The sequence below is a fragment of the Dipteris shenzhenensis genome, chromosome 15, assembly GCF_047967505.1.
Source record: "Dipteris shenzhenensis isolate YYH24624 ecotype China chromosome 15, Dip_SZ_1.0, whole genome shotgun sequence".
Taxonomy (NCBI): Eukaryota; Viridiplantae; Streptophyta; class Polypodiopsida; order Gleicheniales; family Dipteridaceae; genus Dipteris; species Dipteris shenzhenensis.
This window is the reverse complement of record NC_141610.1, coordinates 47,286,135-47,303,787: the sequence shown is the minus strand read 5'-3', so window position 1 is coordinate 47,303,787 and position 17,653 is coordinate 47,286,135. Positions and strand designations below refer to the sequence as shown.

Here is a 17,653-nt window from a genome sequence, read left to right as displayed (position 1 = left end):
TCATTTTTGGACAATAGTGGCTCTACGAATATGTTCCTTCAATTAATCTTCACAGCCATACAATCCAGTGGCAAAAGTTATTGGTTCCAGGGATGCTCCTTCAACACTAGTTGCCTCTGCGTTACAAGTTAAGAAGTGGGTCCACAAACGTCAAGTTAAGATTGCACTTCTGCTGGTTACGGCAGTTGAGGAGACTTCGACAAAGGATCCTCCTGGCTACCTCAACCAAGCTTTTTTAGCCTTACTTGGATATTTTTCCACGGGAATTGCCAAAGCAATTACCACCTCCACAACAAGTGGATCATCCAATCCAACTTATTTTAAGAAGTAATGCACCTTAGAAACCTCCTTATTGGGTTTACAAAGGTCATAGTCGTAGTTCTTTCGGATCTTCTGTACTACTTGTGGAAAAGAAGAATAAGTCCATGTGCCTCTGCATTGACTGCCAAGCCCTCAACAAGCTCACCATAAAAACACTTATCCATTGCCTTGAATCGATGACCTCTTCGATCAACTTTTGCACGCAACACACTTTTTAACGATTGATTTTCGCTTGGGTTATCATCAAATCCGCATTCGAGAAGGCGATGAGTACAAGACAGCCTTTTGAACAAAGTATGGATAGTATGAATGTTTGGTGATGCCTTTTGGGTTAAACAATGCCCCGACCACATGCATGACACTAATGAACGATATCTTCAAGCCTTTCCTAGACAAGTTCGTCATCGTTTACCTAGATGACATCCTCGTCTTCAACAGATCCTTAAATGAGCACAAACATCTTCACCAAGTTTTTGAAGTTCTCCCCGCCAACTCTTTCTATATCAACATTGAGAAAAGTGAGTTCTTCAAAACCCAACATGAATATTTGGGACTGCTACGCAGACGAATAAAATGATGTCTTGAGATCTCACTACAAAAACTTCAAATGCCAACTCAGTCCCTGTGCTTGTATGTATAGAGAGAACACTTTCGAGAAAGAGAGAATAAACACAGATGTACACAAACAGTTTCATACAGATACCATATCCAAGTATAAAAACTTGTCAAATCTGTACCATTGGGCACCAGGCTCAGACTCTTTTTGTTGCACCTTCTGTGGTAGAACTCTCCCAGATTACTGCTTCGGTCCTTTGTCACAATTGATCCATTTCCATGACTAGGTTCGTATCGGGTTTTATTTGATGGAGATGCATCGACACAGGGAGACGCTTCTGCGATAGATCAGAGAGCAGCAGGGGATGGTTAGAACACCACAGGACATAGAGGATGACCGGGCACAACGACGCGTCACAGACCTCTATACATTTGAGTCAGCCCTCGGACACAGTGGAGTGGAGGAGGAGGAGCTAGCTGATATGAGAGCAGTATGTATGAGCAGCCGGCACAGTACCACTGAAAGAGGGGTGCAGAGACCACATGCGCGATAGAGAGCTCCGGCGTACACTCTATTGAGGTCCGATCTATCATAGCTTTCCTCAGGGGAGACCGACAGAGACGAGGGGTTACTCTAGACATAGCCCAGAGAGTCTAGAGAGCGAGGAGACCGCGTCCCCACTGCAGCGCGAGACAGCTCGACAGACATATATACGAGACATCTTTGCAGCCCACCAGAGAGCCATCATTGTACCAGGCTTTGAATTCTGATCCTGTTTCTTAGTCCTAGCGCTTGGATAGATTGTTTGATTGATTTGGCCCACTGTGCAGTTGTAGTTGACTATTTCTATGATTATGATTTTGTTAGCATAGATTAGTACTCAGCAAGGGTCCTAGCGTACCCTTTGCTTCAGCCCACTAAGGCTTGTATGAGTTCGCTTTTGTGTATTTTGTCCCATAGGCCCGTGAGGACTCCCGTGGGAGTTAATCTCTCTCTCTCTCTCTCTCTCTCTTTCTGTGATTAAGATCGAGGAGACCACGTCCCCCTCTGCCACCACAGCCTAAGACAGCCCGACATACGTGGATCCGAGACATTTTCACTGCTCCTAGACGAGCCACCAAAGAGCTATAGCTAGGAGGTCATAGCGGGCTCGCCAGCTTCCATCCTCTCCATGAGCTCGAAGAGTTTTCTGCCTATGTATTGATGCCGTTATGATCATAATTATGGCTTTTCTTCTATATTCTTCATGGGTGTTGATGCACTCTTAGTGGCTCCACCCCCCAGCTCATTGTGTCAGTCTCTTTTAGTCTCATAGAGTCTAGACCCTTTAGTCTTCCAAATACTTTTCATAAAATCTGTGTGTGTGTGTGTGTGTGTGTGTGTGTGTGTGTGTGTGTGCGGGCTGCACCATCCACTCTTTGGGAAGAGATCTGTAGAACATCTAGATTTGAGTATTCTTGTGAGATGTACATGTGCATATCTGTTACTTGAAGTGGGATATCAGAAGTTTTCCACTAGTCACAGGTCTTCTGCTGTGCAGGTTCTGCATTGAGCAAGTCCTTTTTTGATTATTAAAAGTTTTCCTTTAGTGGGATATCTTAAGTTTTCTACTAGTTACAGGTCTTCTGCTGTGTAGGTTCTGCATTGAGCAAGTCCTTTTTTGATTATTTTTAACATTGTACCAGAGCCAAAGAACTGAGATAAGAGTGTTAGTGCTAGATCTGAAGGCAGGAGGTGTATGGCTTGGTTATCCTTAGTTGAATGATGTGGTAGAGAGGAAGCACATGCACCTTGTTGAGGAAGCGGTGTTTATACTCAAAGGCATGGGAATGCCAAACATGTTTTGCGCAGAAACAATATTTGCAGCTGCTGATGTGTGTAGTAGGTGTCCCACTAAAGAAGTGGAAAACATGTAACCCAAGAAGCTTGGTCAAAGAACAGGTGAAGCGTAAATCATGAGAGAATCTTATAATAACGGGAGGCTGAGAATGGAGGGAGGGACTGAAAGGGAAATGAAAAGGGGGACTGAGAAATTGAGAGAAGGATAAGAGAGGGCACAAGGTTAGAGAGGGCTTAAAGAGGGCAAGGGGTTGAGAGATGTTCAAGAGGCCATGGGGTTGAGAGGAGGTGAGGTGGTAAAAAGAGATGTGAGAGGGCTGAGAGAGGTTTGAGGCATAGAAGAAGACATTGAAAACCATGCGGAAGGAGTTGCAGCGGCATCAGGTAAGTGTGTAGGGTTTTTGGTTCTTGATGGAAGCACCTTACGATTAGGTGAGTTCCAAAAGGCACGGAACACTATGAATGGCTTCTTCCCATAAGTGTGAGCTTTGAATCAACCATGAATGCAGAGTATGTGAAGCAATTGGGCCTCAAACTTCACGTCATGATTGTGGCATAGCACAATAGGCAGTCCCTACTGGTTGCGTCAATCAATCATGCATTGCTTTTTGCCATGAATCATGTCGATCATTATAGGACTAAGCACATTGATATCATGAGTCACTTGATCTGGAAAATGAGCAAGTCTAGATGATCTATTGTTCTACCATGGTCAATGTAGCAGACATATTCATCAAAGGATAATTTTTCTTGTCCAAGGATCTCCTTGGTAATAGGATAACTTGTTTCTTTAATGCGTGATTCATGATGCATGATGATGTAATCTTCAAGTATCCAGTTTTAGATTCCTACAACCATTCTGGATTATTGGGGGGGATTGTCGGGCTGCCCAGTAGTCTTGGTGACTCTGTGATCCTGTGTTGATGACGGACTATAGTGGCTCTAGTAATTTCTAGCTGACTTCAATCTTTCAAAGTTGTTGCTGTAGTTTTAACTGGGGTTGGATGTGTGCCCTCGAGATTTATCAGACCTTGACTCTAACCTCTTATATCAAATCCTGAATTTTCATGCCTGACAAGTCTTATGAAAGGGCTTCAGCAAGGTCTTTTTACTTTCCTCTATTTAACTATGGTGTCTCTCTATTATCCGATATTTCCAGCTGGTATTCAGTTGGTGTTACAAGCTGAGAAATCAACTAATTTCATGTGTCAAGGTTCATTGTTTGACAATCCCCGCTTCCCTCTCCCCCCCGAGTAAAGAACTCTCTATCAATGCTTGAGAAACCAACCATAGAAATCAGCAATCCGAAAGTTGCTGAAAGGGCAAAGGAGAAAACTGGCTGTCAGAAAACAGCCTCTTTCCAGAGAACCCGGATTGCGTGAGAGGCTTAGAGCTGCATGTTTAGTTTTGTCACCATTTTTCCGAACAGACTTTGTTCCACTTATCAATTTCCATTTCTTTCTTTATACATGCTGATTAGGTTTATTCACAGGATGCTTCATGTTGATCTCTACCTTTACTAGGGATCACCCACATCTGTCCTTGCAGCATACCTGTTAAAAATGTAAAGTCGTGTGTCTTTAAAGCATTTTGGCTCATTCAGAAGGTAATGTACAAACGGCTCTGTTTTTTCTACTTTTTGTAAATGAATTTAAAGCCATCTTTAAGTAATCTCAATGCATGTACAGATTGACAACAGTTGTGTTCATGATTACAGGCATTTTTTACTAATGCGTGCTGGCTCTATGTAGGTAGTCCTGTGCTAGGGTACCTGGCAGCTGGCGTATTGATTGGACCGTATGCTTTATCAATTATACGACATGTGCATGGAACGAAATCAATTGCTGAGTTTGGAGTGGTGTTCCTTCTCTTCAATATTGGTCTTGAGGTGAGCATGGTTGTGATTGTTCTGCTTATCCCAAATGTCTGAAACCTCTAATTCATGGTCTAGCAATTTGCTTACTTACTAGTCGTAGGAACTGTGGCGTACGTTTCAGTGCTTCTGTGTAGCTCCATGTTTTTTACCTCTCTGTGATTATTTCTTCATGGGGTCTCTGAGCAGATATTTACACTCTGCCTTGCCAATTCTTTTTTTTTCCCAAGAGAAAAGGAACTTCTATTAGAACATGAGAATCAACCATACAAATCAGCAGTCCACAGGGCGCTGATCATGGGGAAAGGAAGAAAAACACCCACCTGCTAGAAAAACCAACCCGTTTTTGGAGAACCCAGCTCACTGCCTACGGAATCTCTAGAACAGAGGCTAGCAGCCAAGTAGAAGGTGTATACAAGTAGCAAATACTTCTCGCGGTGATGATATAGAAGATACATGCAGGCCAAGCCTTGCAGAAACGCTCTCGGCTTTCAGCAGACACTCTAGAACCTGGAGTCACGTGCTCCCATATGGCGTGCATGGTGTTAATGATATCCTGCCAGATGGTGACAAGGGTGGCTGCTGGGGAACCTATTGCCCACCCATCACAGAACTGCAGCGGGCACCCTAGATGTTCCAAGCAATGATGCTGGACACAGTCTTCCAAAAATTGTCCTCTGGCAAAGGAGAACGGGTTGCCTTGAGTGCCTCTATCATGAGAACTTGTTAGTCCTGAATTCTGTATGTTGGGGAGGCTGGGTCGATGGAGAAGGCGTGTCCTCCCTCTTATAGCCATGCAACCATCCCTCAAGTGAAGTTGCATTGCATCCTTAGTGTGCTGGCCACAATGTAGAGTGCTTCCAACAATATCCTCTATGCTGACGGGCAGCCCCAAAGACAATGCGGAATCGTCTCTAGGGCTCGGTCTGCACAACGAAGGCATCTACTATCCACCCTCATCTGCTTTACCCACGGGTCAATGGGCAAGCCTCTGTGGGCCACCATCTCGAAGCAGTAAGAGTTCTTATGGGGCTTGAGGCAGGTCCATAGTCATGATGAAAAATGGGGAGATCACCTCCAAGGGAACTTGCTCCTCCAACCAATGGCGCTGCTCGACTAAGGGGAACAACGCTGACACCTCCAATGGTAGTTGCTGCCCAATCCTAGTGGTGTAAGATAAAAAGGGCACCTCCTCAACTATGTTTGAATGCCCTATGCGAATTGGCCAAAACTACTCCCTTGTATCCCACTGAATCTTTCTAAGAGGCCAGCTGTCCCATAACCAAATGTTCTACATCGCGGCCTCTTGCCCATATAAAATTGAAACTGGCTCAATTGTCGAGTTCTTGCGTAGCTGGTCTATCACTGTGATCCTTTGCCACTTGATTCGAATCCAGTATCCTATCCGCCTTCAAATGTCTCACAGTGTCTGGCTGGAGAAGGTCCCCAAGCCTTGCTCTATAAAGTCGGCACCGGAAGAAACCAAGGGCTTGCCACACAAATTGAATCCTGAGAGGCACCCTGGTCCTCAAGAACTATCCGAACCAGTGATGGGGGGCCGAAGGGCTGCACAATCCTTCCCACCAAGCCTCAGGGGTAACTGCATCAATCTTCATTATTTGTGTGCTTCCCCCCCTCATTGTGACTGTGGTCTAATCATCGTTTGCCAAGCAATCGTGGTGCTACTGTACCTTATACGATCTGATCCTACCCACAAGGAATTTCACACTAGGCGCCTGAGCTGTCCTTGCAGCACCTGTGGAAGCTCCAGCATGATGCTGTGTACCACGCTGTTGCCAAGAGAACACGACTAACCACCAGGGCCTTGCTTGCTAGAGAGAGTTTGATTGAGGTCCAATATAGAAGCCTGCACCCCACACTGTTATGCTCTAGCCGAGATAGCATGACCTCGGATAGATCGGTGGGCATTTTCTCTAAGGTGACCAACTTTTGTAATAATTAATGTGCGTAATTAAATGGTCAAGAGAAGTAACTGCCAAGGTCCTAGGTGAGGGCGTAATGGCATTGACTAGATAGTTCTAATAGGGCTTGGGCCTAGGTGCATCTAAATGTGAAAATTGCCAAGGGGCAATTTGTTTTAAAGGAACTCCAAGAGAGGGGTGAAAAAGGATGCATCTAAGTAAGGGCCTAAAATGTAGACATGTGGCCAGGAACTATCTAGGGAGATGTGGGTCTCAAGGATAAACATGAAGGAAATACGTAGTGATGTTGATGAAGGAATAAAGAAATACGTATCATGCCCTTGAGAGTTGGCTGGGAGGATCGAAATATTGCCATCGCCCGTGAACGTGATAAGTTAGTGCGCAGGTTCAATACTAGTCAGGAACTGCAGATTAAAGCAAAGGAGAAATTTGTTAACACTTGGTATCAGAGCCAGAAAGGCAGAGCGATTTGGGGCAGTCCTGGATAAAGCGATTTGGAAAACTTTGCAGGCTGCGCACATACGTGATTTCTACTGGTGTCGGCAATATGCATGAAATGGGCCAGGTCGTTAATTGAGATTATGCCGTGACCCTTTGGTTGCTCAAGGGGATGAACTGCGGCTTTCTGTAAGGCGTGAAGGGGAAGTCACATAACGAACAGGCGGTGAATAGTTTTTTTTGTTCGTGACAGTGGGCTGATCGAGACGCGTCGATTGAGATATACGGGCTGGGAATTAGTCGCGAAAGGCGATTATCAGTTGAAGAATAATAATTGTTCAAAGCCAGTCAAAGAAGAATCATACGTGTACATGGTCGTCGCTGACAAGTGATTAGTTTTTGTGGAGAAATTGAGTTTTATAAAAGTTGACGACGGTTAGCAGAGGGTCGTGTGGGCATAAATCTGTTTGACGGTCGGTATGGGAAGGAAGTTACAGCCTGTTCATCGAATGAACCAGTTACTCGTTGGAGTAAATCGTTGATTGATCCTGATTTAAAACGAAAGTGGGTGTTGATGCGTTCAGTACAGAGTTTGATAGCCGGTGTATGAAAGTACAATTGTGGCCTTGTATCTTCATCAGGCTGTGAGCAGCGACCCGGACTACCTTGTTTTCCCCTGCCTGTGCGCCTTCCGTTTTCGTTTGGCCTACCGCGTGCTCCGTTCTGTTGCTGCCCCTGCACTTGTGCTATATTGGTGGTGTGACTTCTGTTCGAGTATACCTCTTCGACCTGCCTGCTGTCTTCTTCCTGGGCTTCTCTTGTTTGAGCTCGTGTGGGGCTGGTCTACAAGAGATCAAAGGCTGCTTGCAGAATTGGGGAGACAGCCGTTGCGGAATTCGAGAGAGCACATCGAGTCCGAAGAATCCCAGGGAGCACAGTTTTTATATCGCTTTCCAGTTTTTTGTTTGCAGTTTATATTATTTAAAAAAAAGCAGAAAAGTAAGAGTGAGAAAAGAATAAAAGAAAAAAAAATTAAAAATTTTTTTTTTTTCCCTTTCAACGAAATGGAAGCAGAAGGGCAGAGTTCAAGGGTGAATCCTAGCGAGTCTAGAGCTCAATCTACACAACAGATGTCACATCACGCAGCACCTACATTGATTGGTAGGATTTCAATATTAGAGGATGCTTTACAGCAGATTATGAACCAGCAGCTTCAGGTGAATGCTGGTCAAAATGAGATTAGGGAGATGGTGCAAGCCTTGTCGGCTAGACCGTCTAGGATTGACAAGGGCAAAGCTCCAGCAGAGCCAGAGCCCAGTGTACATTCCTTAGAGCGCGCAAGGGTCAAAGTGCCTAATATCGCTAATTATAGACCGGAGAAGTACGCTGGTCGGATGACCGAGCGCAGCTTTGATGTGATCGAGGTTTGGTTGCACAAGTGGGAAGAAGCCTTCGCCATTTGTGAGATTAGATCCGATCTAAAGAAAATCCGCGAGGCCACACACCTGTTTATTGAGGCAGCGGACAGATGGTGGATAAAGCAACAGAAGGATCAAGTTGCTCCAACCACCTGGGAAGGGTTCAAAGCTGAATTCAAGAAACACTTTCTCCCACCTGATGAAGAATCCCGAGCTTGGGATGCTTATAGAAATCTTCGTCAGAGGAGCTTGTCAGTGGCAGAGTACACTGACAAATTTAGGGAATGTGTTATGAAAATAACAGACCCTCTCCCTATTTCGGTTCAGTTAAAAGACTATATCTATGGACTGAACGACAAAATAAAAATGGAAGTTCGGGCTAAATATGTGACTACACTAGATGAATCTATAGCAGTAGCCCTGAACTATGAGGATGCCAGAGGCAGATCTGGTGGATTTGTGCAGGCAGGGACTCAGTATGAGCACCCGAGAAAAGGGGGATTTCAGAGGAAATGGGTTTCAAAGACAAGTGTCTCGCAGCCAAGTGGCCAAACCAAGCAGGTGAAGCCGGTTGAGGGACCAACAAAAACAAGTACCACCGTTGGGGTGAAAAGGAAAATAACTCCAATGGCAGCCCGGGCTTGGTCAAAGTCCTCATTGACCCCTGAACAAAAAGAGAAAGCTAGGAAAGAAGGATTGTGCTTCGGCTGCCTTCAGCGACATCAGTGGAAGGATTGTCCACTGAACAAAGATCGTCGCACGGCTAATATGATAATATCTGAATGCGACGTAGAAATGCAGGAGAGTCCCAGTGCGGAACATATGGGCGGGACCTTCTCAGAGGTTAGTACCTTGTTTGTTATGTGTATCTGTTGCTAAGTTAGTGACGAGTGCACCTGATAACATCCTATCTAAGCCCGCAGCAACGGGATATACAGCCTTCAATGATACGGAGTTAATTAAAATGAAAGGGCAAGTGGCCAGTCATGATGTCATTGTGTTGTTTGACTCAGCGTCAACTCACAATGTGATTAACTCCAAGCTCGTGAAGAGGCTGAAATTAAAGACAAGTCCATCTGACTATGCGTACACAGTCAGGATGGCAGACGGAAGTTCAACTGAAGTATGGGACCAAAGGGTTACCCAGTTGGAGCTTCGGATTCAGGACTATGCTGAGAAGCTTGATTTTGAAATGACCAAGCTTGCTCATGCAGATATAGCCCTGGGAATGGCGTGGCATTCTAGTAAGAATCCAGCCATTGATTGGAAAAAGCACGTATATCAATTCAAGATGAATGATGTGCTTTATGTCTTGCGAGGTGAAAAAGATATACCTCAGGGACCGTTGGTTTCCGTGATGGAAATCAGAAAGGCTCAAGTAGAGTTTTTATACCTTTGCACAGCATCGGTAGAGTCGGTGGATGATTCTTCGACTAGCACTGATGTTACGCAAGTGGTGAGATGGCCAAGCTGGCTAATCTTATAACAGAGGAGTTCTCTGAATGCTTTAGGGATGAACTACCTTATGGGTTACCTCCAGAGCGGAAAGTTCAGCATAAGATTGAACTGATCCCGGGGGCAGAGCCTATAAATAGACCTCCCTATAGAATGAGTTTTACTGAAGAAGCGGAGGTGCGTAGGCAACTGGAAGAATACCTCAAGTTGGGGCAGATTCAACCAAGTTTCTCACCTTTTGCTTCGCCAGTGATATTAAAGAGGAAAAAGGATGATACGTTTCGCCTCTGTATAGATTACAGAGCATTGAATAATATCACTGTTAAGCACAGGTATCCGATGGCTCGGATTGATGATTTGCTAGATGCATTACATGGAGCCGTGATTTTCAGCAAGATAGATCTTAAGTGCGGCCGGATTAGAGCCGAGGATGTGCATAAAACCGCTTTTAGAAGCAGGTTTGGTCATTATGAGTTTTTGGTAATGCCCTTCGGACTTACCAATGCTCCAGCGACCTTCGTCATGCTTATGAACGATTTACTACGTCCGTATATCGGAAAGTTCGTAGTACATTTTATTGACGATATCTTGATATTCAGTAAAAGTATTACTGAGCATCGTGAACACTTAAGGATAGTGTTCAGTACTTTGAGGAAAGCCAGTCTTTACGTGAATAAAAAGAAAACTATACTGTGTATGGTTAGGCTTGAGTATTTGGGGTTCATAATTACTCCACAGGGGGTAGAAATGGATCCGAAGAAAGTGGCTGCGATACTAACTTGGCCAATCCCTCAGAGTCTGACCGCGTTGCGATCATTCTTGGGATTTGTCCAGTTTTATAGAAGGCATATCAAAGGATATTCCGAAATAGTATCGCCATTGACTGATCTGACCTCAGATAAAGTACCTTTTATTTTGGGGACAGAATCAACAGGAAAGTTTTAACACCATAAAACAAGCTGTGGTCTCAGGACCGGTGTTAAAAATAGTTGATCCCCAGAAACCGTTGTTCCTAGAAACCGATGCAAGTGGCATTGAGCAGTTCTCCTTCAAGAGGGAAGGCCAGTAGCCTTTGAAAGCAAGAAGCTTTCTCCCTCTCAAACGAATTGGCCAACTCATGAATTGGAGTTGTATGCTGTTATCCATGCTTTGAAAACATGGAGGCATTATCTGTATGGTTCAGAGTTTTATGTGGATGTAGATCATGATACTCTGAAACATTTCTGTAAACAGCCTGACTTGAGGGGCCGCCAAGCTAGGTGGACAGAGCTCATGCAGGAGTTTAATCTAACGATTCGGTACCGAAGAGGAAAAGACAATAAGGTAGCTGATGCGTTGTCTCGCATTATGCACAACCTGAGTTTCACGGTATTAGAGAGTGCTCTAATGACCGAGATCAGAGAAACTCAGAAGGTGGACGAGCTTGTCCAGAGCTTATGGCCTAAGGCTCATGTGTTAAAACCCGGGGAAAATGAAAAGGATGACCTGGCATCCAGAAAAGGTCAAATTTATGCAAGATATACCATAAGGGATGGTATGCTAGTTAGAAATGGCAAGGTTGTAGTACCTGGTCAGAATGATCTCAGGCAGAGAGTCATTCGACAGTGCCATGATAGCCCGTGTGCGGGACATCCAGGTGTCGAGAAGACCTATGATCTCGTGAAGCGAGATTTCTTTTGGCCAAAGATGAAAAAGCATATTCATGAATATGTGACACGGTGTTTCTCGTGTCAGGTAAGTAAGGCCGAGCGGGTGAAGCCACCCGGACTTTTACAGCCCTTGGAAATACCACTAAGTAAGTGGGAGAGCATTTCCATGGATTTTATTGTAGGGTTACCTGCAACACAAGGAGGGTATAATTCTATCCTTGTGGTGGTTGATCGTCTAACCAAGATGGCTCACTTCATTTCGACTAGAGAGTCTATTAGTGCCCCGCAAGTAGCGGATTTGTTTATTAGACATATATTTCGTCTGCATGGATTGCCTAGATCCATAGTGTCAGACAGAGATGTCAGGTTTACCGGTCATTTTTGGACAGCGGTATTTGAGACACTAAGGACTGAGTTGGGAATGAGTAGTGGGGATCATCCTGAGACGGATGGTCAGACGGAGAGAGTCAACCAGACTTTAGAGGATATGCTGAGAGCATATGTGTCATTGAGGCAACATACATGGGACAAGTGGTTGCCATTGTTGGAGTTTGCCTACAATGATCGAAAACATTCATCTACCGGGTTTAGTCCGTTTGAGCTGAACTATGGTTATAGACCAGCCAATCCGACTATAGTTGGAGTACCTCAGAAAGTGCCTAGTGCCGCGAACTTTGTAGTTCAGATGCGGGAGATGCTAGCACTTGCGAGAGCTAACATCCGCCAGGCTATGGATAGAGCCAAGGTGTATGCGGATGAAAATCGGTCTATAAGAGTATTTGAAGAAGGAGAAAAAGTTTTTCTCAGAATTCCTTCGCACTCGAAGTCGTTGACTTCAGGAGAGTGTGCTAAGTTATCACCTCGATACTGTGGGCCGTGGTTAATTCTGAAAAGAATAGGCAGTGTAGCCTATAAATTAGAATTGCCACAGGGGTGTAAGGTGCACCCGGTTTTTCATGTTTCGCGCTTAAAGAAATTTTTGCATACAGGTGACTCACTAATCGAAGGTGTGGTTTTGTTTCAGGAGATAGAGGATATTGCAAGGCGCAAACCAACAAGAATCCTGGACCGAGGAACAATGCAGATACGAAATCGGAAGATACCCACGGTGTTGGTTGCATGGCATGGTCAGCCTCTATCGGAAGCTACCTGGAAATCCGTATACCAGTTGCGGAGAGCATTCCCAGATTTCATCATCGAGGACGCTGATGCTTGAAGAGGGAAGGAATGTTATGCTCTAGCCGAGATAGCATGACCTCGGATAGATCGGTGGGCATTTTCTCTAAGGTGACCAACTTTTGTAATAATTAATGTGCGTAATTAAATGGTCAAGAGAAGTAACTGCCAAGGTCCTAGGTGAGGGCGTAATGGCATTGACTAGATAGTTCTAATAGGGCTTGGGCCTAGGTGCATCTAAATGTGAAAATTGCCAAGGGGCAATTTGTTTTAAAGGAACTCCAAGAGAGGGGTGAAAAAGGATGCATCTAAGTAAGGGCCTAAAATGTAGACATGTGGCCAGGAACTATCTAGGGAGATGTGGGTCTCAAGGATAAACATGAAGGAAATACGTAGTGATGTTGATGAAGGAATAAAGAAATACGTATCATGCCCTTGAGAGTTGGCTGGGAGGATCGAAATATTGCCATCGCCCGTGAACGTGATAAGTTAGTGCGCAGGTTCAATACTAGTCAGGAACTGCAGATTAAAGCAAAGGAGAAATTTGTTAACACACACTCTCCAAGATTTGTTGAGGAAGGAGGCAGCCTTGGCAAGTTGAGCAAGAAAGAGCAAAAGCCTCTTCCCTATGGCCACCAATGAGCATTTGATTGGCGCTCTGTGCATACATAGCTGAGCCCCTCGAATCCACCTCTCAGAGAAGCTCATCCTCACGCCACCCTGTTGTAGGCCTTCTCAAAATCTAGAAGAAGGATCACGATAGGTTGAGACTACCCTCATGCCCATGACGCTGTAAACTTGTTTGTTTGTCGTGGATGATATCAACGAGGTGAGGCCTCAACCACAAACTCAAACCTTGACTAAGATCTTGTAAGCTGTTTCCGCAAGGTGATCCGTCTCCACTGAGGAATGCCCCCCCCCTTTGGATCAAACAAATCTAGCCTCGACTCAAGGACTAAGGAAGAGAGCCTCAATCAAGATCTCTTGAAAAGCTAGTTGAAGGGGGGTGAGGACATGCTCGTAGAAACATGGAAAGAAGGACATCATCAAGCCATTGTCCCTAGGGCACTTCTAAGGCGGAGTGCTTTGAGGGCCTCCTAGAGCTCCTCATCTTTTGAAGGAATTCATAAAAAAAGAGAATTCTCTGCCACTACTTGGTCAAAGAGAGGCTCCCAGTAGCTCGTGAAAATCTTGCAGGCCATGGTATGTAGCCAATTAATCGCTGCCAGTGGCCAATTTCGTTCCGAGAGAGGTTGGATTTCTATCCCCTTTGGCTTCTTTGTGGCCAATGTGTCGGTCTTCTTTGCGCCCTTTCGCTTTGGAGGAACACTCACCATTCGTTTGCTTGTGTTGCGGTTTGTTGGGAGATTTCTGTGGTAGGTAGCACAGGCAGTTTGGAGGCAAGAGAGCTTCTGGGCTTCAAGAGTGCTTGAATGAGAAAAAGAGGTTGATTTTTTTTGAAAGGCTCATTTAGTACTTAGGGTTTCTTCCCAAGTGTGTTCGTTAAGTGCTCCTTGTTCATTTGGTTGCTCATCGTGGCTACCTTGACGAATCCTACCCCGACAAATCGTGCTTGTGGTGAAAGCAACTTGATTTTCATCACGTTGATTCGTTTTGGCATTTCGTCCCCTTGGCAGGTCTTTGAAGGTGACAATTCCATTGTCAAAGCATTCTTGATTAGGTATGATCCGACCCCTACACGATGGAAGTTTTATTTCAATGCTCAGGATGGTGTACAATAGTAGTACGAACATGCCTTCTTTGAATGCCCTTGTCTTGATGTGGCAGTCCCGCCATGGCTTTTTCCTATGTTGGATTACGATTTGGGACTAGGCTGCCTATAGCCGCCATGGCTTTTTCCTATGTTGGATTACGCTTTGGGACTAGGGTGCCTGTAGCCGCAATGCGCCCAACCGTTTGTGGAAGGGCTTCTTCTTGGCCATTCCTATGCTTACTAGCAACCCTTAGACTCGGCACAAGAATTCCACTAGTACCACTGCATTCTATATGGAATGCCAGCTGGAACGAGTGTGCTTGTTCGTGACCTTGAATGCTGTTAGTGGCCCCATAGTACCATGGGGAGCTTTGTTGGAAATGTGACCTCCCCATCTGTAATGGGGGAGGTGTACTTAGGGCTCAGGTGGCTGCCATGTGGGCAGCATACAAGCAAACAAACACAAGCATAGGGGTTGCCACATGGGCAGCACATGGGCTGCCATGTGGGCAGCATAGAAGAAAAGTGTACTTGGCTGTTTGAAAGTGTTTGGAGCACAGTTGGAGCAGCAGGACACCATAGAGCTCTACCAACCAGTGGCGCAATGCCACGTGGGAGCCTCTAGAAGAAAATCTGCAGATGGCAGGCGACATCAGCAGCAGTACAAACCTGTACGGAACTGTGGAGTAGACTGTTCGGATCTATGGCCGGGGGTTTCCAGGGGCTGGAGGTGGCCTGGACAGAGGCGAAGAAGCAGGGCCATGGATGTGCCTGTTTGGAGAAGCATATGGGCCAGCAAAAGGGCCTGGTGTTGGAATATGGAAGCAAGAACTAGAAACTAGAAATGAAATAACAAGATTGAAAGACAAGAAATACCTTGAGAAGAGTGTAGACAAGACACAAGCTAGACAGATAGATTGCAATGATGTGACCCATGAATATATGGGCCAAAGTACAAGACATAAAGCAAGAGTGCTTATGGGATAATTGTAGAAGTGCCACATGGCACACACTCAAGAGATAAAGACTAGACTTAGACTTAGACAAATGTAGACTAGGAAATAGTACACTTAGTGTGCACTTATCTCCAACACCCTCCTTAAGTGGACACTAGGAGTAAGACAGAAACACAAGACTAGAAGACAGACATAAAGATTGATAGACCGAGAGACAAGATAGAAAACATGACAGACAAAAGATCCTGAGACACCCCTCCTCAAGTGATATCGTCATATGGGTCCACAAGGGTAGGGACAAGATGGATCTAAAACAAAACACAGTCAGATTGATAGACAAATAGATAGACAGACAAGACTAGATAGACAGAAGACTGACTGTAGACAAACAAAAAGACCAAGACACTAGAATCCCTTGACCTACATCATCGGTGGTCAAAGTGGTAGACAAGAAATAGAAGTATTAGAAAGCCCACTTCTCATCATGTGAGGAAGGAATAGCAGGATCAGCTGATGGAGATGTTGCAGCAACATGGGCTGAGGTAGATGCAGGGGCTGATGTAGAGGTTTTGGAGTAGCAGTCCCTCTCCCCGTGATTATCACGGCCACAAATGGTGCATGGATGAGCTTTGAAACAGTCCTTCTCCATATGATTAGTTTTGCCACAATGGGTGCAAGGCTTTTTTACCTTAGAACTTCCTTTCTTTGCTAAAAATGCAGTGTCAGTTACCTTTCGTTGTTGAGTTCTTTCTTCCTCTTGGAGAGCATTGATGATACCCTCAAGAGAAGGATTATTATGATACTTGAAGGTAGTGACAAGAGTAGCATAGGTGTCAGGTAAGCTTTTGAGAAGCACAGCAATAGCAATTTCTTCAGAGATGGGAGACTTGACTGACGCAAGCTGAACCATAAGACTGCGAAGATAATTGACATGAGAGGCTATAGTAGCTCCTTCCTGCATATGTAGATCAAAGAATGAGATCATAAGTGCAATCTTAGAGTTTTTAGATCGGGCTCCAAAAAGGGTATCCAAAGTGATCCATGTTTGAGGAGCAGACTGTATGTCAGAGATGTGATGAATGTAATCATCTCCAAGGCCGAGCAATATGATAGCAGAGGCTTTGTCGTTCTTGGCAGTGACAACTTGCTCAGAGGGACCTTCGGGAGCAACACGGTGAACAATGTCCCAAAGACCTTCTTTCATAAGATGGCACTTGATTTTGATTTGCCAAGTATGAAAGTTGGACCCATTGAATTTGTCGATAGATATGAGAGAATGAGAGGAAGATGCCATGTGGGAAGGTCTTACCTCTTGCTAGGATGCAAGGGCAGTGTCTATTCCCTTACAATATTGCAGAAATAAATGAAAGAAGAGATCCAAGAAGCCGGTTCTCTCACCACTTTGTAAAGGCCATAGCATATGATAGCCCATCGAAGCAGGAGGAACCAGCAAAAAAGAGAGACTGCTCAGCAAACTGAAAGAGGCAAAGCACACAGAATTCCAAACAGTTCGATTAGGAGCACCTTAATCCTAGGCAGAGGTAGAGGTGCAAAAAAGGGGCGCAGTCCAGGAGGTTGAACAGATGGTGCAGATCTTCGTGAAGATAAAGCAGATCTCGAACAGTAGCTGGAGAAGTCGGCCTGTGCAGGTACGGATTCCGTACAGTCGTACGGACTGTACGGACAGCGGAGTACGGAGTATGGACGGCGTACGGACGACAATGTATGGAGTACGGAGTACGGACGGCGCTGATCTGTATGGACAGCAGGTACGTTGATGCAGGAGCGGGTGCAGGAGTGACAGCAGGACTGCGCAGATCTGGCGCTCAGATCTGGCGCGGAAATATACAGATCTGGCGCGCAATGGCGGGGCAGAAAGAGGGAGAAATGAGAAGAGGGAGAAATATGAGAAGAGGGGCAGATCTGCAGCGGGGGAGATATCTGAGAAGAGGCAGACTGAGGGGAGAGAAGAGGGATCAACCTAGCTCTGATACCATGTTGGAATATGGAAGCAAGAACTAGAAACTAGAAATGAAATAACAACATTGAAAGACAAGAAATACCTTGAGAAGAGTGTAGACAAGACACAAGCTAGACAGATAGATTGCAATGATGTGACCCATGAATATATGGGCCAAAGTACAAGACATAAAGCAAGAGTGCTAATGGGATAATTGTAGAAGTGCCACATGGCACACACTCAAGACATAAAGACTAGACTTAGACTTAGACAAATGTAGACTAGGAAATAGTACACTTAGTGTGCACTTATCTCCAACACCTGGAACAGGTCGGGGAAGGGGCAGATCTGCCAG

At 45.1% G+C, this 17,653-nt stretch overlaps 1 protein-coding gene across 1 annotated transcript in view; it reads left to right on the top strand.

Moving 5' to 3' along the window:
• LOC147893906 (K(+) efflux antiporter 2, chloroplastic-like) overlaps positions 1–17,653 on the top strand; it is a 148,476-nt gene that overhangs the window by 63,300 nt on the left and 67,523 nt on the right. Inside the window, exon 4 of the mRNA XM_087385467.1 lies at positions 4,468–4,604. Coding sequence (XP_087241593.1) covers positions 4,468–4,604 — 137 coding nt within the window. The remainder of the gene's footprint in view (positions 1–4,467; positions 4,605–17,653) is intronic.